The 23,660-nt window shown below is 30.4% G+C and overlaps 8 protein-coding genes and 2 long non-coding RNA genes across 17 annotated transcripts; 6 read left to right on the top strand and 4 right to left on the bottom strand.

Moving 5' to 3' along the window:
- Positions 1-508: 508 nt before the first annotated feature.
- Positions 509-6,269, bottom strand: LOC122631080. Its single transcript, XM_043816319.1, has 8 exons — positions 6,056-6,269; positions 5,685-5,783; positions 4,697-4,800; positions 1,538-1,751; positions 1,371-1,424; positions 1,162-1,304; positions 933-1,087; positions 509-842 (listed from the first exon to the last, which is right to left on the bottom strand). Exons 1-8 carry the CDS (start codon positions 6,132-6,134, stop codon positions 785-787), a joined length of 906 nt encoding a protein of 301 aa, XP_043672254.1. The 5' UTR covers positions 6,135-6,269; the 3' UTR covers positions 509-784.
- Positions 1,650-3,491, top strand: LOC122631081. Of its 2 annotated transcripts, XR_006327614.1 has the most exons (4): positions 1,650-1,769; positions 1,889-1,980; positions 2,244-2,632; positions 3,138-3,491. It is a non-coding gene; the product is annotated as an uncharacterized LOC122631081 (long non-coding RNA). The 2 variants fall into 2 exon arrangements; XR_006327615.1 differs by lacking the exon at positions 3,138-3,491 and having other exon boundaries at positions 2,244-2,876.
- Positions 6,270-7,599: 1,330 nt separating the features above from the next.
- LOC122630998 (ATPase family protein 2 homolog) lies at positions 7,600-12,809 on the top strand. 6 transcript variants are annotated; one of them, XR_006327602.1, is made up of 8 exons: positions 8,194-8,334; positions 8,507-8,691; positions 8,761-8,943; positions 9,024-10,444; positions 10,508-10,774; positions 10,861-11,202; positions 11,514-11,986; positions 12,054-12,809. XR_006327602.1 is itself a non-coding variant. In XM_043816138.1 (7 exons), the coding sequence occupies exons 2-6, from the start codon at positions 8,508-8,510 to the stop codon at positions 11,188-11,190; spliced, it is 2,385 nt and encodes a 794-aa protein (XP_043672073.1). In that variant the 5' UTR covers positions 7,600-7,830; position 8,507; the 3' UTR covers positions 11,191-11,202; positions 11,514-12,809. The 6 variants fall into 6 exon arrangements, 4 of the variants coding, with proteins under 4 accessions (XP_043672073.1, XP_043672072.1, XP_043672074.1 ...); XM_043816138.1 differs by lacking the exon at positions 8,194-8,334 and adding an exon at positions 7,600-7,830 and having other exon boundaries at positions 11,514-12,809; XM_043816137.1 differs by lacking the exon at positions 8,194-8,334 and adding an exon at positions 7,600-7,836 and having other exon boundaries at positions 11,514-12,809.
- Positions 11,922-12,663, top strand: LOC122631156 (DBF4-type zinc finger-containing protein 2 homolog). The gene is made up of 2 exons (XM_043816479.1): positions 11,922-11,986; positions 12,054-12,663. The coding sequence occupies exons 1-2, from the start codon at positions 11,922-11,924 to the stop codon at positions 12,661-12,663; spliced, it is 675 nt and encodes a 224-aa protein (XP_043672414.1).
- Positions 12,810-13,153: 344 nt separating the features above from the next.
- Positions 13,154-13,814, top strand: LOC122631155 (programmed cell death protein 7-like; the record flags this gene model as incomplete). The annotated part of the gene is made up of 2 exons (XM_043816478.1): positions 13,154-13,389; positions 13,509-13,814. Coding segments are annotated over 2 exons (441 nt in total), but the record flags the coding sequence as incomplete, so codon positions are not given.
- Positions 13,815-13,963: 149 nt separating this feature from the next.
- LOC122631000 lies at positions 13,964-16,064 on the top strand. Its single transcript, XM_043816140.1, has 5 exons — positions 13,964-14,352; positions 14,492-14,915; positions 14,981-15,151; positions 15,243-15,457; positions 15,535-16,064. The coding sequence occupies exons 1-5, from the start codon at positions 14,277-14,279 to the stop codon at positions 15,789-15,791; spliced, it is 1,143 nt and encodes a 380-aa protein (XP_043672075.1). The 5' UTR covers positions 13,964-14,276; the 3' UTR covers positions 15,792-16,064.
- Positions 16,065-16,298: 234 nt separating this feature from the next.
- Positions 16,299-18,860, bottom strand: LOC122631117. The gene is made up of 3 exons (XR_006327622.1): positions 18,214-18,860; positions 17,848-17,949; positions 16,299-16,712 (listed from the first exon to the last, which is right to left on the bottom strand). It is a non-coding gene; the product is annotated as an uncharacterized LOC122631117 (long non-coding RNA).
- A 78-nt stretch (positions 18,861-18,938) lies between these two features.
- On the bottom strand, positions 18,939-20,178 carry LOC122631026. Its single transcript, XM_043816203.1, has 4 exons — positions 20,024-20,178; positions 19,654-19,818; positions 19,376-19,561; positions 18,939-19,262 (listed from the first exon to the last, which is right to left on the bottom strand). The coding sequence occupies exons 1-4, from the start codon at positions 20,088-20,090 to the stop codon at positions 18,952-18,954; spliced, it is 729 nt and encodes a 242-aa protein (XP_043672138.1). The 5' UTR covers positions 20,091-20,178; the 3' UTR covers positions 18,939-18,951.
- On the top strand, positions 19,694-22,311 carry LOC122631025. 2 transcript variants are annotated; one of them, XM_043816202.1, is made up of 5 exons: positions 19,694-19,831; positions 20,799-20,882; positions 20,982-21,644; positions 21,719-21,906; positions 21,975-22,311. In XM_043816202.1, the coding sequence occupies exons 2-5, from the start codon at positions 20,876-20,878 to the stop codon at positions 22,020-22,022; spliced, it is 906 nt and encodes a 301-aa protein (XP_043672137.1). In that variant the 5' UTR covers positions 19,694-19,831; positions 20,799-20,875; the 3' UTR covers positions 22,023-22,311. The 2 variants fall into 2 exon arrangements, with proteins under 2 accessions (XP_043672137.1, XP_043672135.1); XM_043816200.1 differs by having other exon boundaries at positions 19,699-19,831; positions 20,723-20,882.
- A 128-nt stretch (positions 22,312-22,439) lies between these two features.
- On the bottom strand, positions 22,440-23,651 carry LOC122631154 (39S ribosomal protein L4, mitochondrial; the record flags this gene model as incomplete). Its single annotated transcript, XM_043816476.1, has 3 exons — positions 22,440-22,706; positions 22,783-23,191; positions 23,283-23,651. Coding segments are annotated over 3 exons (924 nt in total), but the record flags the coding sequence as incomplete, so codon positions are not given.
- Between the last annotated feature and the right edge of the window lie 9 nt (positions 23,652-23,660).

The following is a 23,660-nucleotide window of genomic DNA, read 5'->3' as shown; positions in this document are numbered from 1 at the left end:
TTTTTTTTTTCATTGCGAGGGCGATGACTGATCACAAGTCACGAGCGTATTTTTATGAGCCGTTCGCCCACGTTTTTCCCTCATATCGAGGTTGTCGCCTCGAATTTCAGTTAGTTTCGGTCTTTTACTTCGAACTGCATTGCTTGGGAATAACGTATGCGACGAGATCTCATGCTAAACAAGTACATACATATAGTATATCCACATATAAGATATCGTGACATCTGAAGGGGGTAACAATAAAGTTATTTATCTCTCTCTTCCTTTCTCTATCTCCATCCATATTTTATAATACTAACAATATATAAATAGTTATGAGAGTTATGTAAAATATACGTTTATTTGATAGACATACTATATAAGTACATCATAGACGTAAAATAGACGTATAATATACGTATAAAAATACATGTATACATGAAATATACATAACTATGAAAAATATCTATATGTATATTATACGTTCGGCGTCGTGTGAGGATATAACATTTCTTAGATCAAAGTTAAATTTATTTCAAGATATTTCGTTATTATTTGCCGATTAACTTATACATCGTTATATTACACACAAAGATGATGATCGGATAGACATATGATTTTTTTTCTTTTTTCTTTAGAAAGATATTAGAAATTCATTAGTCACATAATTACACGACAGATCTGAAAAAAAGTATATCTTAACGTCATTCGCAAAACGCAACATAAAAGGATATTTTCTGTCTCATCTTCGTCTCATCTTTTTTTTTTTCGATAATAAAATTTGTATGTTCAATGATGATCCTTTCTAAACGCAAATGCATTGAATAATTTGTATCACTTCGCGTTTTGATCCTCGTCGAGTTCTAAAAGAGCATTTAATGTTACACTATTTTTCTAGAAACACTTTGCGCAAATAATATGTTTACTTTTTAAATAAATATAAATGATCGTACCTGTACTCGTGAACTTTAAATCTCGCTGGTGTGCAAGTATGTTGTTTGGAATAAAGACCAGCTAGACATCTCGAAGGCTCACGTTTGTCTCGTAAAAGGCAAGTTTCTGTTTCGTTTCCAGGACAAGCTCCAACACATTGGCCAACATTGATTTGCTGAAAAATATTCATAAGAAACATAATTTCATGATTTAAGAAAAATCCTTTGAAGATATATCAATATCACTTACTCTTACTACGGGCTTGACATCGGTAGTATTGGTACCCTCTTTAATTTCAACTTCACTGAAGTCCAACACCGTTTCCATGTGATCCATTCGATGACAATTACCGACACAGCTGCATCTCTCAATAACCGGGTATACTTCGTCTCCTTAAACGTAATAATTGTTTTAATATCATTTAGATTTTCCATTTACTTTATTTACGTTTTATTTACCATTTGGTCCTTTAACGCTGACCGTGTTATTTCTTACAGGTTTGCAACCAAGATCTTAAAAAAAAAAAAGAAGTATGAATGGTATTATAATACGTATTTATATAAAATTATTTTATCAAAACATTATCATTTTATTGTTATTCCTGAATACTAAGTATTTCTAATACCTTTGCCACAGTGTCCTATGCAAACGCCAACATCAATAACGACTTGATACGGTGTACCAGAATGTATAAGATGTGTATATGATTCTCTTTTACAAGAAGAATCTGAAGAACACTCGCAAGCATCAACAGCCTCAATAATACGGACTCCCTGCAACGTGGATACTCTTTCCAGTCTAGCAGCCCTTGGCCGGCAATGACCCTCTTGCGAACATCTCTAAAAATATTATAACAGGTATATTCTTTCTATAATAAATACCATTCATTCTTTTTCAATATCTAGATCTAGTATTAGTACTATCCTAATCGTTTAATAATTCACTTGAAATGATCGATTTATTTCACATTTTTAAGGATTAACGAGAGTTTGCTACATTAAGGAAGATATAGGATTTAAAAAAACGAAATTCTCTCGAATGATTGCTTCGATCGCCTGGAAAAAGAAGGTACTACTGTAGTACATATAAAAACTCTTAGGAATTAAAAAAAATTGATAACATAATTCTTTGCTCGCGTGTATGCATCCTGATTATTTACATGGTAATCGCTTTCAGTTTTTTTCTTTTTACATGAAGTCTTATATAATAGTATGTTACAATTATATCATAGAGAACATAATTTTATTTCTCATACTCTTCGTGATATGAAAATAGATTTATTACTTATTCTTTTTCCGTTTTCTTTAACTACATTATAATAATTTCTTTAGGAGGATCCAATAAATTTCTTTTTCATTCGGATCATTTGTCCTCCTGAATCTAAAAGAACGCGATTCTCGGGATTTAGTATCTGGACAGGCTGGCGCCCGCGTGTGGTGACCCAAGACGATTCGACCTTCCAAGGACGCAAAACACATCGTCCTGAAGCAACCTCTCTCCTCTCTTCTCCTTTGCATATCGCGTGCAGCGTCGTCTTCTCGACTTGTTTCTCTCCTGGAGAGCGTGGGTGAGCTGCAAGATCGTAAATATACCAATCGGATTGCATTACGTGACGAAAATAACCTCCTCCACCCGTGCAAGGAAGCGATACACGAAGGGACACTCCAAATACGCATCCTTGGAAAATCGTTCTCCAGATCTTCTTTTGCTGAACTCGAAGGTATCCAAAAGTTTACAACAATCTTCTACGACTGAATATATTGTTGCAAATAAATGATAAAAACTATGAAGATTAATGGAAACTATATATATATATATACTCTTTATATCATATATATATATATATATATGATATATTGTTTACAACCATATTATATATAATACAACTATATATTACATACATATATATCAAGTATATAATATTCACAGGAGAACATAGGAAACTATTCTATCAATCGACTTATTTTCTGAGCGACAGTATGTGTACTTTTTTATTATTATTATATTTCTTTAAAAAAAAAAAGAAAGATGATGATGATATTAATATAGAATTACTTCTATAATTATCCATCATTATTAATGATTATCTTGTTTGAAACGATTATCGGTACATTTATCCAAATACATCAGTTTTTTGATTTTTTTTCTTGTATTTTTGATGTATTAACTTTTAAAAATTGCTCTTCTTTTTACACAATAAAAACATGAATAATTTCTTTTTATAGTTGAAAATCCTCATCGATATATGGGGTGAGCTCTTCTGAGAGTCGTGCAGATTGTTCGATCGTGCGATGTCTGGCGTGGCCACATTCCAGCTTCCGGATTGGTCGAACTCATGCGTCATAAATCTGCGATACGTTCCAGTCTTTCTTCACCCTTCATAGCCCTCGGCATAATCGGCCGACATTACTGGGTTCTCAAACTATATATACTTAATATAAAAATTCTCTCGAAAGTGCACTTTAAAATATGTATGCTGGTACTATACGCTATGATCAAGATCTTTTGATTTTTTTCTTTGTACAGATATATAGATCCGTACGATCAAATTAAATACGAATGATTCTATAGAGAATTCTCTAAAGTTATAATTGATTTATTAAAAAATATTTTCTACAAATTTTCATTAATTGAATTCAAGAATTAAAATAATAATTTGAATATAATCTAAATTAAAAAACTAATTCAACATAAAAGTATTTAATTATTGGCAAAATATTAAAATGTTCTAGTTTGTTTCATATTTTTGATCATACGTGTATACGCATAGATATTATTGTCCCAATAATTCTTTATATATTTTCATTTTTTCTTGGGATGTTTTTAATATCTTTTCTCAATGATAATTCGTTTCTATCAGAGAATGTTGAAGATAAGAGATTATTATCTTCAGCATTAAAACTTTTAACAATATTTTCTTATCGCGTTTTGAAGCTTTTCGAAAGCATAGTTTTTTTTTTACCATATAGGACCACTTTCGGGTGGAATTTGAAATTGTCTTATTTTGGCGAGTTCAATGGCCATCGAACGCCTGAAGGTATCCTTTCTTTTTTCTTTTTCTTTTTTCTCTACTTTTCTTATTCGCAAAATATCTTGCAATTTTCTGATTTATTTTCGACCAAAGTTGCTCTGGCACACAGCCATTCTCATTTTCAAGCAGCCGAAAGATTCCAGCGTGGAATTCGAAAGAGACCCACGGACCGGTTCGATAAACTTCAATCCGGCAGGATGGGCTTTTTGTTCGTATGGAACCTGATGCGGCAATCAGCCTACGGTGTTTTTGCACCTGGTGCATCCCGCGAGTATGAGTCACGGATTACGCATAGTCATGTAGGCCCTCCCTAAAGCTGCATTCCTGCTACGATATCGCAAAAAAATCGTCTCTTTGGTGATCGAGGTACACTAAAAGTTTCCCTTAACACGTTGATTATCGTCATGTGATTATAACATTATTTTATACCAATATTATTCCGAAACATTTGTAAAATGTATTCACTAACATTTCGTTTACGACGTTGTTTATAAGATTGCTATCAAGAACCATGGAGAGAGTAAAGTTCATTATTTACTTTGTAGTAAATAAAAGAGTATGAATTCTTACTGTAACTTGGTTCATAATAGATTTTTTAAAGACACTATGTAGATTATATAGTTTTCTAAAATTTTTTAAACATTCAACACGATAAAAAAATATCCTCTACGAACTAATTTTCCTACGTTTTATTGATTTACGTTAGAAAATAAGATAAAGAAAATATTTTCTTATTTTGTCGAACATATTTACCTGAACAGCCGGTTTGCTAGCATCGCCGGGATCGTCGGAAACGTATCGGGGACAGAGTTTTCGACAATGTCCAATATCGATTTGTATAACTTCTCCAGATATTCCTGAAGGAAAATTAAAAACGTGAATATTCCGAGGAAATTGAATATAAAAATCATGAATACTTATATATTTAAAATTGTGACCTATTAAATCGTGTCGCGATAAAAGAAAAAATGTACAAATTTTTAAATCACATTAAAATATAAATTTACTATGTAATATAGAAAAATATTATAATGCGTGCTTTAATGCATAAAGCATGCATAATATTATATCAATGTACTGCTAAATTTTGCAACAGCTTGTTATATTTATTTTTAAAATAAACATATCGAGATATCTTACGATGATATATAATAGATATATCGGCGACAATTTATACAACCCACAAGTAATGCTTCTACGAAATATTAATCCTTTCGTACACACTTTCAACTTGCGAACTCATTTCTCATGGCAGTGGTCTCGAGGTCCACAGTATTTTATTACGGTCAATGAATCGAAGAAGAGAAACGTTCTTACGATTAATCGGGATCGATATGCTCAAAGCGATCCGCCGATCGAAGAAACAAATTCTTCATCAGAACGAACCGGCATTCTAAATCACGAATATTGACGATGTGTGAGTGTTTGTAAGTATGTAAGTATATTTGCTATGCGAGAATACCGGACGTTCCATCACCCTCGACATCGACACCGGGCGTCAATTGATTAAACACCCAGTAATAATCTTGCTCGGTGGTGTCCAACGAAGACAAGGTCATATTTTCTAACGACAATCGGGTTCACGATGCATTATGCAACCCGGTCTTTTTTGTTTTTATTTATTTATTTATTTTTTGTTTTAAGAATCACTTATGCAATTTTCATATAGTGTATGTATGTTTTATATTTCATTTATGTAGATCAAAGCAATATTACTTTGTGTAAATCGTAGAGAACTTACCATAACCGACGTCAATCATTTTCTCGTGCCTCGCACAGCAAAGATGTTGCCGTGCTTCCTCCGTATGAACTTTTCCCTCCGAATCCTTCTCGCTGAAAGCTAAAAAAATAAACGAATTTTCATGAAATCGATTGCTTGTTCAAAAACGATCGAAAAAAATTTATTTTATAAATCTTTACTTATATCTAAAAACTAACTTCCTTCAAAAATAAATAATTACTTGTACAAACTATATCGCAATCGATCGATAAATCTTCTTACGTAGATTAGATAAAAGAAAAGAAAAAGTTCGGAAAAAATTCATGAATAACGAATATTTTGTATTACGTTGGTAATGTAAGACGATTTATCCTGCATATTGGATAGCCTACCTAATCGTATATTGGCGAGAAAAATCAAGGCAAAACTGCCGAGGACGCTCCACCATCCCCTCGTGCTTTGCATTCGCATCGGTACGAAAAGAAAGATAGATCTATTTGTAGAGAAATTGTACAATACGATGGATTAAGCAAGTGCCTTTTTTTTTTCTTTTTTTGTAGTTTATTATTTTCTCTCTAATCGCGTATCGGTTAATTCCGGTGTAATTTTCACTATCGTTATCTCATTACAAATCTCCCCCGAAATGACTAGAGGATCAAACGTTATTATAACTCGCGGACTCGCATAGAAGACGAGTAGCCCAAAGAGTGCTTAGACCGTGCGATCGATCACGATCGGTTCTTGCCCACGCAGGTTGCGATCTGCGGGAAGACTGGCCGTCTGGTACCCGCTCAGATCTCGCTCAGACGGTGAGGCGTCCGGCTGACAGCCGGATCTCTATTAATCTCGTTTGGTACGGAACGTCGGGGCCCTCCTGATGGGCCGTCCATCACTTGCCTCTCTTTGCCGACTTTGCCGGCAATCACTCCGCGTTGATTTTGCCGAACCTGCCCGCTTGCCTGCCTGCTTGCTTGCTTGCTCGTTTGCCTGCCTGCCTGTCTGCCTGTCTGCCTGCTTGCTTGCTTGCTCGCTTGCTTGCTTGCTTGCTCGCTTGTCTGTCCAATTGCCTGCTTGCTTGCCTTCTTGTCTATCTGGCTGCCTTACAGCTCGTTCACATCGTACCGAATCGGTCTTTTTTTTCAAATTATTTATTTTAACCGGCTTCTCCAATGGCGCATATTTTTTATATGTACATTTATATTCACACCAAACTACCGTCATGATTGTATAAAACCTAACCAATGTGTGAACATTACGGTCAGTTGACGCCGATTTCGGTTAAATATCACTGAAATATATGAACGATCTGTTATTATTATCGTCACATGTTCATCAACGAACACTTTTATCTGCGAACATATCGTGATATTTTAGTAATTAATAATTACGATCATTTACCTAAATTATTTCTTGGAATAAATACAAACAATACGATTTAGATGATATTGATGATTTAATGATATTGTTAATACGAAATTTTATTACGAACGTGGATTTTGTTTGAGTCAAAATTGTCGAGAAAAAGTTGAAATTCCTTTGAAAGCCGCAAAATATTTTCAATTAAAAATTACTTTCAATAGTTCATAATATCATAATATACGTAGACATTTTGAATTTTAATCGACCAATCAGAATGACTGGTTTCAACAATGCTTTTATACAAATTTTTATTTTAAAACTTATCGCATGCTTTATGCATTAGAGCACACATTATGACTTTTTCTATTATACTATAAGAAGAAATTTTCTGATTTTAGGCTAATTAAATGTATGAATCCAAAAAAAAAAAATGTAGAGGAACAAGAAAAAAATGAAGGTTAAAAAGTTTCGCTCACAAATTTTATTTGTTAAGGGAATTTTTTCCGTCGACGCTAATGCAATGAAAGTAGAGAGAAAGAGATGAGAACATCGTTCATTTCGTCGGTCTATTACCTTCCTTTTTGTTAAATCACCTTCTCTCCTTCACCGCGATTTACCACCAATGGCTCGACCGGCTGCATCATCATTGTTGATTGCATCAAGGGATTTCTTTACGTTCTGGACTCATTAACACTCCTTCGCTGCTACCGCGGCGAATAACTCAAAGTCATTATCGTTACTTATAAATCACCGCATCAATCTCATTGTCAGATTCGTCCTCAGACTCGGATGCATATTGGTTGCAAAAGTATTTGTTAAGTATTCTTATCACTTTTTAAAATCGTTCAATTGGATGAAATTATTTCGTACTTCCTATAAGTAAAAACGATTTTTTATGTTCATAGAGGTTATATAAAGAATAAATTTAATTACGACATATATGATCTATATAATTAATAAATATTTTAATTGATATCGTTAAAAAGTATTTTTTATAAATCGAAATTCATTGATATTATTAATCATTAATTTATTATTTATCGGACGTGTAATTTTTAAAAATTAAAAACATTCAAATCAATGACAGCGGAAAAACTTTTACTAAAGTCAATGTCATCAAAATGATAATAAAACAAGAAATAAAAAGAAGTTTGTTTCAAGTAGTAAGTAATACAGACAATACGCTGGACCACGCTGGATTCAAGGCAGATGGCCATGCAATTATTGATATATTTTTCCGATGCGTGATTGAAGCATTTTTTATTTTATGAGCATTAAAAGCTAATTGTATTTTCACTTTTTCTTCAACGAGGTTTTTCTTTCTTATTCTTAACTTATATCTTTAGTTCGATTAAAGTTCGTTTTGTTTTTAGGTTATGTTTAAGATCTTGATTATCAATCAAATATGATTAATTTATATATTCTTGTTTGTCTTAAATGATTGTTAAAAATGAAAACAATAAATTTTTCCTTGTTTTTTTTAGCATGTCATCCAAGTCTAGAAGAAGTTTATCATCATTAACAACATGTGACAAATGTCAATGCACTTATGCACAAAAGGATGCATCCTTACATGAATCAAATTGTCCACCTTCTTTTGAAGATTGGAACCATAATTTTATTCTCAATGATACTTTGCATAGTACCTTAGAAATCTATAATGCTTCAGGTATATATATGTTATTCATATGTTAATTTTCTATAACTTTATTTTATTAAATTATACGTTATCTTATAGTACCAGCAAATATATCCGTAAGAGACTTAAATGATATGGTGTTCATGTCACAATCTGTGATGCAATTATGCAATGTTGCAATAGGAGATCCTGTCACTGTTGCAACAAAAAATAATATAATTGTCAAAATAGCTTGGCCTACCAACGATAAGTCATTATTGAGCGTTTCCTTATCTAAGCCTAGTAAGTTAAATGTATATATTAAATGATTTATATAATTTATATAAATAGAGAAATATGATATAATTACTGATCATTTCTAGCCATTGAATTAAATAACTTGAAAGATCTGATTAAGGTACAAAATGTGAAGCATGATATAGTTGTAGCTAAAGAATTTACTGTCAAATGTACCGGAAAACATGCATTACCGCATATGTCTACAGATCTAGAGATACTTTTTAAGAACTGCAATGAACACAAAATATTTTGCATCGGAAATAAAATAAGTATCCCATACTACGGAAGAAAATTGACATATATAATCATAGCGGCTTCAGTAGATCAGAATGAAAATACGACAGATACAGATGATGATTTACTATTGGCTTTTAATTATCTACATTTAACTACAGATGAATCCTATGTAAAATATTATAAGGCTATGTATTCTACAAAATGGATCATTCAGGAAGATGTATCAGTGGTTGAAGAAGAACAAAAAAAAGTAAAGTATAAAATAGAAGATATAGGAGGATATAATGATTTAATAGCAGATATAAAAGATGTAGTGGACATTGCATTAGGTAAATGTAATATTGGTGATTTTTTTATCAGCAAAGGAATTTTACTCTATGGTACTCCTGGCGTTGGCAAATCCACAATTGCTAATGCTATTATATCAGAGTACAATGTCAACTCTTTTAATGTTCACAGTTCAGACATTTATAGTAAATCTATGGGTGAAACTGAGAGGAAGCTGAAAGAAATTTTTGCAGAAGCAAAAGCTAAAACTCCAAGTATAATATTGTTGGAAGATATTGATACATTATGTCCAAAAAGGAGTAGCTCGAGTACAGATCAGGAAAGAAGAGTTCTTGCTCAAATAATATCACTTTTTGATGAATTACAGAATACAAAAAATAATATTATTATACTAGCTACTACATCAAGAATTGAATTTGTAGATGCATCTTTAAGAAGACCTGGCAGAATCGATAAAGAATTCGAAGTTTACGTACCTATTCAAAGTACACGCTTCGAAATATTATTTAAGTTACTTAGAAAGGTACCAAATACTCTATCACAAAAAGATTTAATAAATATTTCTTTTTCTACTCATGGCTTTGTTGGTGCTGACATATACGGTCTGTGTTCGCAAGCATTGATGGCTGCCATTAAACGTCAGCATTCTATTAATGCTACTGATATTAAAGCAAATGATGAGATAAATATAACAGTAGATGACTTTAATAAAGCTTTAACTGTAACTAAACCCTCTGCTATGAAAGAAATTTTAGTAGAAGTTCCTACAGTTAGATGGTCTGATATAGGTGGACAGAAAGAATTAAAATTAAAATTAAAACAATCTATTGAGTGGCCTTTGAATCATCCTGAAGCATTTGCCAGAATGGGAATAACACCACCTAGAGGAGTACTTATGTTTGGTCCTCCTGGTTGTTCCAAAACCATGATTGCTAAAGCTCTTGCTACAGAAAGCGGTGTCAATTTTTTAAATATTAGGGTAAACTTTTTTTTAATAAATATTTTCTTACCCTGACATTTTCAACATAATTATTATTCGTAGGGTCCAGAACTATTTTCGAAATGGGTTGGTGAATCTGAAAAAGCTGTACGTGAAGTTTTTCGAAAAGCTCGTCAGGTTGCACCCTCTATTATTTTCATAGATGAAATTGATGCTCTTGGAGGAGAAAGGGGATCTTCATTAAGTGGTAATGGAAGTAATGTTCAAGAACGAGTCTTGGCGCAATTACTTACAGAATTAGATGGTGTTACAACCTTAGGAAATGTTACATTAGTAGCAGCCACAAACCGCCCTGATAAAATAGACAAGGTTCGTATTTGTGTTTTATATTTAATTCAAGTATTGATTATGTAATGATATGTATATGATAAGTAATGAATCATTCTTTTTATCAGGCTCTACTTCGCCCTGGTCGTTTGGATAGAATAATTTACGTGGGATTACCAGACTGTAAAACCAGACAAGAAATATTTGATATAAAGCTTAAAAAAATGCCAATCGCAGAAGATGTAAATATATTGGATTTAGTCGAGATCACAGAAGGTTACTCTGGAGCTGAAATTCAAGCAATATGTCACGAAGCAGCAATGAACGCGCTCGAGGAGAGCTTAGATGCTGCTATTATTACCAAAGATCATTTCAAAGTTGCACTTTCAATAGTGACTCCAAGAACACCGAAGTCTCTTATACAATTATATGAGAACTATATGAATAAAATATATTAAATAGATTATATGGTAATAATAATAATATTTTCATACTTTACAGTTCATATAATGCTACAACTTCAAGATATACATATAATTAAGAATAAAACAAAAGATATAATTTGTATAATTTATTAAAAATGTCAACGTGTTAAGAAGAAACTCAAAAAATTAAAAGTAAAAGTAATTTATTTTTTAAATAATGTCGGTAATAGTGAAAGGATCGTTTAGTATTTATAATAGTTCATATTATTTGTTGAAAAATTATTAGTGAGCTTTTTACTACTTTCCTAAATATTACATATTAGATATTTTACAAATGACTATTAATTTTTTTACAGTTGTTGCCCACATAGCCCACCAGTTTGCAGTTATCCACCTTTACCACCATGTGATCCTTGCTTTTGTTGTAAACCACGACCTGTTTGCATAAAATTACCTCCACCACCTCCACCAATTTGCCCCCCATGGCCACCTCCACACTCCGGCCCACTTCCTGATAAAAATTATTACGCTCCCTCATCCTAACGTTTTTATTCATCTACAGTTCAAAAATTGTTGTTTTTTTTTATATATATATATATATATGAATTTGTAATATCATAGTTACACGAATCAGTACATCTGTTTTTACGAAGATTCTCAATTATTATATCACCAAACTTCACACTTTTCTTATACAATATTGGTGTCTTATAAAATTCGTAAACGTATAAAAATTTTTGTAAAATTATTCCCAAGTAACAAATATGTCGGTGATGGTAAAATGTCAAGGCACATACGATAAAAAAGCTTTAAAGGCCATTATCGAAAGGTGCAATTTAATTATTTTCATATAAAATAAATGATATACATGCTCATTATTTTTAATTTTTTTTCAGTTGCGGTTGCTGTCCACCGCCCGAACCTTCATGTCCAGCCATTTTCTGTGTGCCATCTCCATGCTGCCCACCACCTCCTTGTAATCCATGTCCACCATGCTGCCCACCACCTTCTTGTAACCCATGTCCGCCATGCTGCCCACCACCTTCTTGTAACCCATGTCCACCATGCTGCCCACCACCTTGTAATCCATGTGCTCCATGCTGCCCACCATCTCCTTGTAATCCATGTGCTCCAGAATGTGATCCCTGTTGTACTATTCCTCTGGTTCCGCCGGTTGGACTAGCTTCTTCGAGACCTTGTGGCCCATGTGCTCCAAGTACTCCAGTACCATGTATGACGTGCCCTCCGTTAGGACCTATCCCACCATGTCCACCATGTCCTTTCATATGTCCACCTTGCACCGGTTATCCTTGTGTTACGACTGCACCTATACCAAAACCAGTACCAGCACCCTGTGAGCCTATCATGCCTGTCGTTCGGACACCGATTAATACGGGTGGACTTTTTTACATCGGTACCAGTAAATGTTACCCTTGTTTACCACCTGCTTGTCCAACACCATGCATGCCGTGTACGCCTATACCTGGAATGTCTCTTACATGTTGATTCTATGATAATTAATTATGATATAAATCGTAACAATTTTAATTATAGAACTTTTGCGCAATTTAAACTAACTGAATTATAAATAATTCATATTATCTGATTTATCAACGTGTATGATTATTTAATAAAAGGAAAGCTATAAAACCTATCGTGTTGATAAAAATTTTTGTTTTATAAGGATAAAATTGTGTTGATCGAAAAAATAAAATAATGGATATTGTAATTATTAAGTAAATATATTTATATAGATTCGTTTGCAAGTGACTTCGTAGCTTCCAACGTTCTTATGTTTGTTTCATCTTCGTTCAAATAAATTAAAGACGTTTAACAATCTGATATTCAAATAAATTATATCGTTTTCATATAAATGAAATTTCAGTAAACAATATATAATAATAAATTTTAGGAATAATTTGAAAAATCTCGAAAAGACAGCAAACCTACCGAAATGTGGTAAACTATTAAAAACTTTAATCCTACGATCGATTAACCTGATCTAATCGTATTAACTGATCGTACACTCTACTACAGTTCAAGTGATCAATGCTTTCGATGTTCTTTAATATGCCCACCCTGTCCACCCCCACAAATTCCACCTGATCCGAGTTATCCTTGTCCAACTCCTTGCACATTGATAACGTGCTCTTTACCACCACCACGGACCAGGAGACCAAAATTAAGTTGCAAAGCATACTTTCCGAAAATTGAACCTATCAAAGCTATCAGGTAGATATAGCAATCATTGCTACATTTTTTTTAACTTATAATTTGATATATTTTTTAATATTCTTTTTTTAATATTCTACTAAATCGTTTTAATGTTGAATGAATTATTTTTATTTCAGATTCGCACCAGCCGCTAATCCGCCTCATGGTTGCGGACAATGGACAAATCTTACTTATCGTCCGATAATTCAAGGTGGTTTCAGTTATTACGGTGTTGATAAATTAATTCCACGTGGTCCACCACCTGGACCGCCTGTTCTTTGCCGACCAACTCCTGTCAAACCTTCCGATTCACCTGGTATGATAGTCTATAGTGCTCCGTAAATGTTCTTATAATTCATTATTATGAAAAAATTTATTTATCAAATGTTATTAATATATGCTTAAAAAGAAAAAGAAAAAATTATTAATTTTTTAAATTATAAGATTACGATAAATATAATATGCAAAAGCTTGTACATCTCACACATATGTACGCGTAAATACATACATATAGTATACCGTAGTGTCATGAATTTGAATGAATCACATGATCTTACGTTTTACGAACGCTCAATTTACTCCTTTTATGTCGTCATCAAATAGTGACAAACAATCGGTAGAAAGAGCCCGTGCGTATAAATTCACTTACTTCATTCATAAAAAGTATATTGTGCCTCCATGACCCAAGAGTACGATAGTAACGTATACGTCACTGAGAGTAGCGTATCGAGTCCCCCCACCTAACCCCCACTCTACTCAAAGCTGCGCAAACGTGCTCGTTCCTTCCGTAAATATGGTTATGTTTCAGTTGATACGACGGCTTCGGTGGATATACACGGGTCTGATTAAAAATATTTGTATTTAAATTATATATTAATTAGTACATTGTGTTGATCGTATAAAATATGGAAGCTATTTGGAATAGAGTTCACATCGAACATCCACCAAATATTACGTGGCGCATTGAAACTCAGAAATTTGGTAAGAATATATTCTAACCTAAATTCTCGCAACTTACATTATGTACATAAAAGATAAAATCGTTTTAGTGTTTATACACGTTGTATAGTAAAATTTATATTTTTATGTAATAATTATTATAAAATTTTTTTATGAATAGATATCGTGGGACTTCAGACGACGTTAAAACATATTATTAAGGATTTAGAATCCCAAAATGATATACATGTAGAAGCAGCAATGTTAAGTAGGTTAATTTATCGAATGAAATGTAAATTTCGTAACGATAAGGGTTTTAAGAATATGGAGAAAGTGAACAGAGCTTTACTCAATTACTTAAATTTAGCACTTGAAAAGGAATATAAGAATTTTAAGAGTTATATAGAATTAAGTGATATGTTTGTTACGTTGCCAAGCAAACAAATGTTAGAGTACATTCTTGTCAGAACTCAAGGTTTTGCAAAGCTTTTAGCTAGGGTGGAAGAAGTTGCAAAGTGTGCTGGTACTTTTTTACGTACTCGTATTATCTTGGGTCATGCATGGACTGTTACGCTTGTAGCATATGCTATCATTAGTAGAATTTGGTATGTTATTGATTTATATATACATTTTAAAACATTTATTTTGGTTCTAATATATATGTTTTTAGGGTCTTATCGAAATATTTAGTTAAAAGATCTTGCATTTGGTATAATGGGCTCTATCAATTTTTGAGTTCATTCAAAATAATAGGTCTTCCTTGGCTTTCAAAAAAAGACAATTTACCATCTGATTTAAAAACATGGCTTGCTTTACCATGGCTCGATGAAAATGAATCAAGGTATTCTAATTATATGAACTAGCTAAATTGATATTATAAATTTTTAAATTAAAAATATTTATCTTATAAATATTTTTTTATATAACCATAGCATCCCTGAAGAAAATATTTTGAAAGACAAGATGTTCAAATTAATTGAACTACAAGATGATAATTTAGACACAGATTTAACTTTTGACTTTAAAGATAAGTTGATAGAATTAGAAACTACTGATTCTATCTGTGATATATCAGAAAATATTTCAAAGCCAAGTATTTCAAAGAATGTTAGTGAACTTTCTATTCATATGGATGATGATCTTGGAGGTATGAAAAAGTTATTATTCGTTAAATAAAACAAAAGTATTGTAAATATACTAAACATTTTTTACATTATTTTTCAGAAGTTGTTAATCGTTCAAGCTGTGCATTAAATCTTAATAAAAGAAAACGTAAGGAGAAGAAATCAATAGAAAAGCAAAAACAATCAATAAATAATGAAGAGCATGAAAGTGATACAAAACAAATAGTTACATTCAAATCTAAAAAACAAACACAGAAAGAAGAAAAAAGCTCTTCTTTACTTAATATCCATAAAACTACACTATGTCAATTAGAACCTAAAGCAAACAAAAATAAAAAGAAAAAGAAATTGATTTAATCAAATAATACAATCTCAAATGAAAATGTTACTTCTCATTTTAATAATATGAGAAAATTAGATTTAATTATACCTTTACATAAGAATTGTTATTAAAAAATGAGTAAGTTACAATGGAATATTATTAAAAAAAGTTCAATAATTTACTGGGACAATCAAACGAATGTATTGACGAGAAGAAGCAATTATTAATTAGGAAAACAATTAATATTATACAAAAAATTAATTTAATGTTATAATTTGAAATTTTACATAAAGTTAATGAATAACTTGAAACAAAGTTAAAATGTAAATATATTAATATAAAATCTATTTTTATTTCAATTATTACATGAATTTCTTCCATATTGTAATATCAATAAAAATCGTAATTATCTGATTTTAATATATTAATAAAAATATAGTAGCTCATTAATAAAGATAAGTAGCGATAAAAGATAAAATAAATTAATAAGTACAATTTGGATTAATACACAGAATAATATCAAATAGGAAAAACAATATAATGATTTGATTGATATCGTGAAAATAATTGATTAGATAACCAAAGATATAATGTATTATAATCAAAGAATTATCCCTGAATAAGTGCTGCTTTATAATGTCTTTAATATCATTTAACAGATCGTTTATCGAAAAGAAAAAAAATTATATTAGATATAGTGACTACTTAAAAGAATATTATCATGCAGGAATATTTGATAATATAGATTCAATAATATCAAGCATCGTAAGCCGGACGATAGAATTGTATTCCATATCTTCGTAGTCTCATCTCAAATTTAGATATGAAATCAGAATTTCTATTTTTCATATTGTTGAAACAGCAGGCCCGAAATTGTCGAGTACCGCAGATTCGGACACACTTCTGTCCACATTGCTCGCACGATAGAGTCTCTTCAAAAGTTCATAAAGCACAGACTGAAAAATATGCATGAAGAAATATGAATTACATAAAAAAATAATTTTTCATAAAAGTGAGGTTTATAAATCATTTTCAACTATAATTTATATAATATAAATATCAATTTATTATACTACTCAAAATATAAATATTAATTTATTTTATATTAATCAGAAAGTATAATAAGTGGATTATAAATAATAAAAAAAAAAAAATACTAATTTATAATCTACAAATTATGATAATTACTGATCAAATATAAAGTTGAAGAATATTTTAGCGATGTCAAAATTCCGTCGAAAATTAAAGATTTTCTACAAATATTTGTAATGTTTATAAAAAAGCTAAGAGAAGTAAATATAAGGACGAGCATTACGTGAAAACACTACGGCAACCAAAAGACTACACTTGATGCATTTATGGATGTGATAGCACGAACTTTATACCGGTAATGAATATTAATAAAGTAATTACAAGTTGTTCTGTTAATGTATAAATTGATGCATAATTTTAACTAACTTTTTTCTTCTAACTTTCAATATTTTTATATTCAACATAAAAAAATTCAACTGAAAAAAAAATTATAAGATCAATATAAGTAATATCACATCGATTAAATATAATATAATTTAATGTATATAATTATTTAAATGTAGTATTTCGTTTTTAATTTATGCAAAAATTATAAAAAATCATGATTTGTTTTGTTAAAAATCTTTACTAACTATTTTTATGAAGAAAGTAAATTAATTACATAAAAATGATATAACAATCCCACGTTCGGGTATTTCTTTTTAAAAATCATTGTATATTGTATTAATTTCTATTTTTTCTTTTTCTTTCTTATGATTATTTCGATATCTCGATTCGATCACTGACAAACGCTTTTACAGATAAGAATAGACTGCGACGACTAATAGGATTATAGTGCAGAGAATATTAAGCATTTCGATCAATTAATTCCACTTAATCCATAATCTCTTTGAATCTTCGAGTTCGGTATCATATTGTATTTTATTCGATAAAGTTTACTAATTATTTCCTGATAAAAAATATTCACACAATACACATACGAAATCATATTCAGATTGCGACAAAAATAATAGTAAAATAATAATATAACACATTTATTAAATATTAGTATTTTGTTACCTGCAATAAGAATAATTATACAGATGCGGCTCATTGTTGCGTTGCACTCCAACGTAATCACTGTTTTATAAAATCAATTTCACTTTTCTTCCTTGTTTTCACCTAACAATAGTAATGACAAAAAGTTCAATTATTTAACGTATAATTTAATGAATTTCTAAATTAATGTTACGATTTAAAAATTATATAATTCATACGATTAATAATCTACAATATTGTAGTTCTATACATGTAAAACTTTCCAAATATTTTTATAGCTTGTTAAAATCAAAATAATGTCGTACATGAAAATTATAGAATAATAGAAAACTGATGAAATTAAAATCGATATTAAATGAAAATTCAATCTTAGAAACTAACACTTACTTTTGCAGATTACGAGAGCTGGCGAAGAAATGATCTTAAGGAGCATCAGAAGATCCTGTTGCTTGATTTCTAAGTAAATTTTCCCCCACTATATCATCTCATCCACCCTCGACTTATACGCAATCGCCGTACAAATATAGATATTGAAGCTAATTAACATTCGATTGTCGATCTTTTTAGTACGGGGATTGACTAAAGTATACCATAGATTTTATTACAAATATAAGCAAATCCCTTATAACGCGATATTCCTACAATATAGTTTGAAAATCGGTGTAATCTCCTTACAACACGATTCGAGAATTGAGGGAATCCCCGTACAATATAACAAACAGAACTTTTAAGCGCGATATTTTCATTCGTGTTGTATCAGATTTGCATATATTGTTAGAATTTTTAATTCGTTTTGTTCGTAGAATATTAAACATATGCTAAGATTAATAAACATCGCACCTAATTATAAAAAAAAAAAAAGATAGTTCCATTAATTTTTAGAACCTAAACTAATTTCGATCAACAGATTAACATTTTTATCATATGAAAATTAAATTTTGGAAATAACAAAGATATATGATATAAAAAAAATGGATTAAGATGTCCAAAAAGTTAAAAATTCAATAAAGTAAGTTAATATAAATTAAAGCTAATATATTAATATTACTCTTTTAACTACGTTATTACTTTTTTTTTATTATACTAAATTATGATTATAATATAATGAAAATATAATTCATTATCTTAATTTTTTATATAATCAGGATAGTAAACCATCTTTTCCCTTCTTTTGTAATTTGTTTCAGAAATAGAAATTTCGCATTCTATTAATACAGGATTCATTATATTCTTTAAAACAATATTCCGTGTTACGGAAAGATTATGCCTATATTCGTTAATAATTTTCAATGATTCGTCGAATTTATCATTGATTTTAATCCCTTCGATATAAAATACCAAAGTCGGCTTAGGTTGTGCTCCTAAGACTATACATTTAACGTTAATATGACTATCATTAAAACGGGAGACATAAATGTTTGCGCTGCTTTCCGGGACTGCAAATATTAATTATTTATTATTGATAGATAATAAATAAATATTTGTATAATTCGTGGATTATAATTAGATATTTAAGTTAAATTAACATCGAAAATAATCCTTGAATTACCGTATACAATCATTTTGGCTGCTTTGGTGTGTTCGCTATGAAATGTTTTAACAACACACATGTATTCTCCGCTCATGTCAAGAGTAATCATTTTTAAATAGATTATCGATCGTGTCTCTGGTTGTCTCAAATTCTCCGCTGGATATTTCGTGTAGTTTGCAATTATACCCGTATCTTGAGGTGGCACTAGAATTTTATAAATTATCTCTCAATGTAATGCTTTTTTTTTTTTTTTTGTTTTTACGTAAATCTTTAAAAGATAGTCCAGATTTAATTACAGGGAGGTATCCATTGATAGATTTGGTCCAACTCGTGGTACCATTTAACAACAAGACCATTCTCGTTCTCATCGATTTTGTAAATACAAGAAAGCTTGATTGGTCCAGTACCATTATGTACAACTGACGGCACATCTATTCTTTCAATTATAGACGCATCGATCGCTATAATAAACAGGTAAAATAATAGTATCGTAGAAATGCATTTGTTACACATTTGACCATTTCTAGGTTTGATTAGTTAAACGCGTAGATAAAAAACAATTCTTTCACTTATACGATAATCACTACTGTCTATATTAATAAGTTAACGTTAATCGCGCGTTAATAGATATTAATATAATATTTATTAGAATTTTAATTTTCTTACCGGAGAAATACTTTAGAATGATCACTCTCGTCAGAAAGAAAAAAACTGAAAACGTTGTTGACGACATTACCTTTCAAGGTCTCTTTTCAGACTGACGCACAATTAAATACGCTTCGTCTAACTCTAAACACTCGTGAAACAAGATTCTGCGCAACCTTTATAGATATTCGATGTTATATACGATGTGTAACCATATCGATATGTAGCATTTTTATTTTTCTTTTTTCATTATATAGTTGAATCTAACATTTGTAATAAGTATTATGTGTAATGTTAACAATAATTTTAAAGATAAATAATCTATTTTTCTTTTTTTTTTTTTTCTTTTTCCTAGTGCACGTATATCATTTCTATTTAAACCCGTTTCAAACGGTCTTTATTGTACATACTCTCATCGGTAGATGGCACTATTTTGCAGTTTAAAAATCAACTTTTATTTTTTCTATATTTATAGTATCTTTTTTTTATATTATAAATAATAATTTCTTTAATATAATTATTTATAAAAATACGTTGCATTTATATATATGTATATATATATATAATGTAATATATATATATATATATATATATATATAAAATTACAATATAAACGCGATGAAGTAGAAATCTACATACCACAAGTATCGATCGATTTTTAACTATGTAGTTTTTAATCTACATTATTTATGATTCAATGACGATCATTAACCGTCGTAGATTTTACTATTTGAAATCGAGTTACGAAGTTTAGTTTCTGTATCCTAATAAGTTAATAACATGTCTCATATAAAAGATGATCCGCGAGAAGTTCTTGCTACTCTTAATTCCTTGGGATTTATTGGTATTACTGCACCTCAACTTAAAGCTTTTATGAAAGGTAACATTTTTTATATGTTATATACTTTATATATTATTGTTTTTACTTGTAATGTCTGGAATATATCTGTTTTTAATTGTTACCCATTATTGTTAAAAGATTTGAAGATATACAAGAAGATAAAAGAACATGAAAGACAACAACATAAGGAAGAAATCAGAAAGAAAATAATGAAAAAACAACAGCATATGTTTCATGAAATTCTTAGTGAACATTTCAAAGAATTAAGTGAACAAACCAATAATAATTCCAATTCTTCCAATTTTGACAATGAATCTTTAGTAAAAGTGAAGATTAAATGTATCCCAAAAAATAAGGAAAATCTACAGCAAAGATATATAAAAGAACAATTTGATATACCATTGAGAGAACCATCAAATCTGGCAAAAAACAAATATAAAAAAGTAAACCTTATTGAGGACTCGTGCTTAAATAGAAAAGATTATAATTGTATAGATTCTAAACCTCATTCAACTGTACTACGATCCAAGAGTGATAATCAATCTTTTGTCAGTTCTTGTTCTATGCAGAATGTTTATAATGCAAATTATGATATTAATAAATATAATACAGTTTCTCAAGAACAACCATTATATTCAAAGCCAATGTTATCAGATCGTAGTAGACCAATCAGTGCCCCAAATATTTTAGAAAATAATCGTAAATCAAGATCAAAAAGTATATTGTCTGATCACTCTACTACTGTTCGATCACAAAGTCTTCCACGTACTAAAAGTTCTAGCTGTTCCACACATAAATCATGTAAGATATTAAATCTTGAAGCTAAGAATAAATATTTTATCTTCAATAAAAGTATATTAATAACTTTCATGTAGTTATTCGGCCATGGCGATTACACCCTGAAGTTCAAAAAAATACAACAAATAAGAAATGTGATCCTGTTGCTCTTTATCAAAAGTATCAGGAAGAATGGAAGCAGATAGCATTTCCCGGAGAAGCGAAACATATGACTGTAAGGTGGGCTGTACGTGAAAAAATGCTTGGTGCTGATCCTCATCCTCCAGTAAATATCAAATATGATTTAATAATTTAATTTTTACTCCCATATCTATATCTCTTTTTAATTTACAGCCTTTACCAAGAAAATCCGCGAGTGTACCTATATTGAGAAAAAAATGACCATAAATATAATATAGCATGTATAAGAAATTTTAATTTTTTCCATCAATCTGGGATATTCCTGACAAAACTGTATTTACCATTACGATTTTACGCTGGATATTCCCAATGATACATTTATATTGTTACGATCATTTATTACAATATTCTCGATATGAACGAGCCGCTTTTGTTTAAAAAGTGAACTATATATAATATAGCTTATTGTACGACACACACATTCTTATGTGCAGTGCATTTGAAAAAAACAAAAGATAAGACTTAATCCTGTATAGAATTAATGTTTCTTAATAGAATTAAACACGTACAATTAGGATTTCCTGGCAATAATTTTGAGCATGAATCACTGAACGACAAAAGTAATTTCCATCAACAAAATATTCATGTGCGTAATTATAATGACGGGAAAAAGTTAAATAATATGTATTATTAGATATTTATTTTTTTAATACAAGAAAAAATGATTATCATACTACATATATTAAGTAAAAACAATCTATGTAAATAAAGTTTTGATTATATGATATAAGTAACTCTTTTACTGTTGACTCAGTTTGAATTTTTCTAAAAATTTTCTGTTATCTGTTCTATTTAAATGAAATAGCAATTTTTCTTCTATCAATCGTGCTGCACGATGTGTTAATACTAACGTATCATGTTTTAACATACTGTACACATTCAAACCTAAAAATGTATAAAATTATTAAATACAATATTTATCATAGATATACCATACATATATAATAATATAGATATATACCATAAACAGGCATCAAATTTACATGGGGTATTGAATCAGTTGCTATTGTCAAATTCATTGGCATAATATCTTCACTATCTACAATAAGTACAGAAGGGCCCCAATTTCTCTCTGTGATTAGTTGCTCGATATAAGATGATTCATTGGAAGGTATTTCCAAATCATTTATCAAATGTAAATCATCTTGAGCAAGTTTAACAGATAACGTAGATGTCAGCCCAGCAATACGAGTATAAAAGGGTAACATATAGAAATGAGTTGTATGTGATCGAGGACCATGAGCAACACCACCTTTTTTCCATAAAGGAGATCGTATACTTCCATGACGTGCTCTTCCTGTACCTTTCTGTCTCCAAGGTTTTCTACCACCTCCTCTCACCTCTGCTCGAGTTTTTGCATGTGCATAACTCTAAAAACAAAACACAAAAAGACAATGAGAAGTTTAACTAATTAACTAATTAAACATTCCATTTTTGCAATGAAGTAATGTCAGTGCTTACCACGTAATTGTATAACCTTTGCCATTTAACATTTTCATGAATTATATCAATTCGTGGTTGAGCCGCGAAAATTTCTGGATGTAAATTGATCAAACCTAATTTCTTTTCCTCAACCGTATCTAGATTTTCTAACCATATTTCTCGAGGCTTATGAAAATATTTGCAACTATCATATGATCTTATATCAATGATTGGTTTTATTGTTTCTGTATTTGATTCAACCGCAGTACTATACTTTAACGTTTGAAAACATCGTTTTTGTAAATTGGTAAAGACATTTCGGAAAATCGACATAATTTTAATTATGATTCCACATAAACCAAATATAAAACACGTAGTTATACAGTTTCCATGAGATGTCGCAGTGTATTATATGAC

Source organism: Vespula pensylvanica, chromosome 8 (genome assembly GCF_014466175.1).
Source record: "Vespula pensylvanica isolate Volc-1 chromosome 8, ASM1446617v1, whole genome shotgun sequence".
Taxonomy (NCBI): domain Eukaryota; kingdom Metazoa; phylum Arthropoda; class Insecta; order Hymenoptera; family Vespidae; genus Vespula; species Vespula pensylvanica.
The sequence above is the reverse complement of the archived record's forward strand: the minus strand, read 5'-3'. Positions and strand labels throughout refer to the sequence as shown.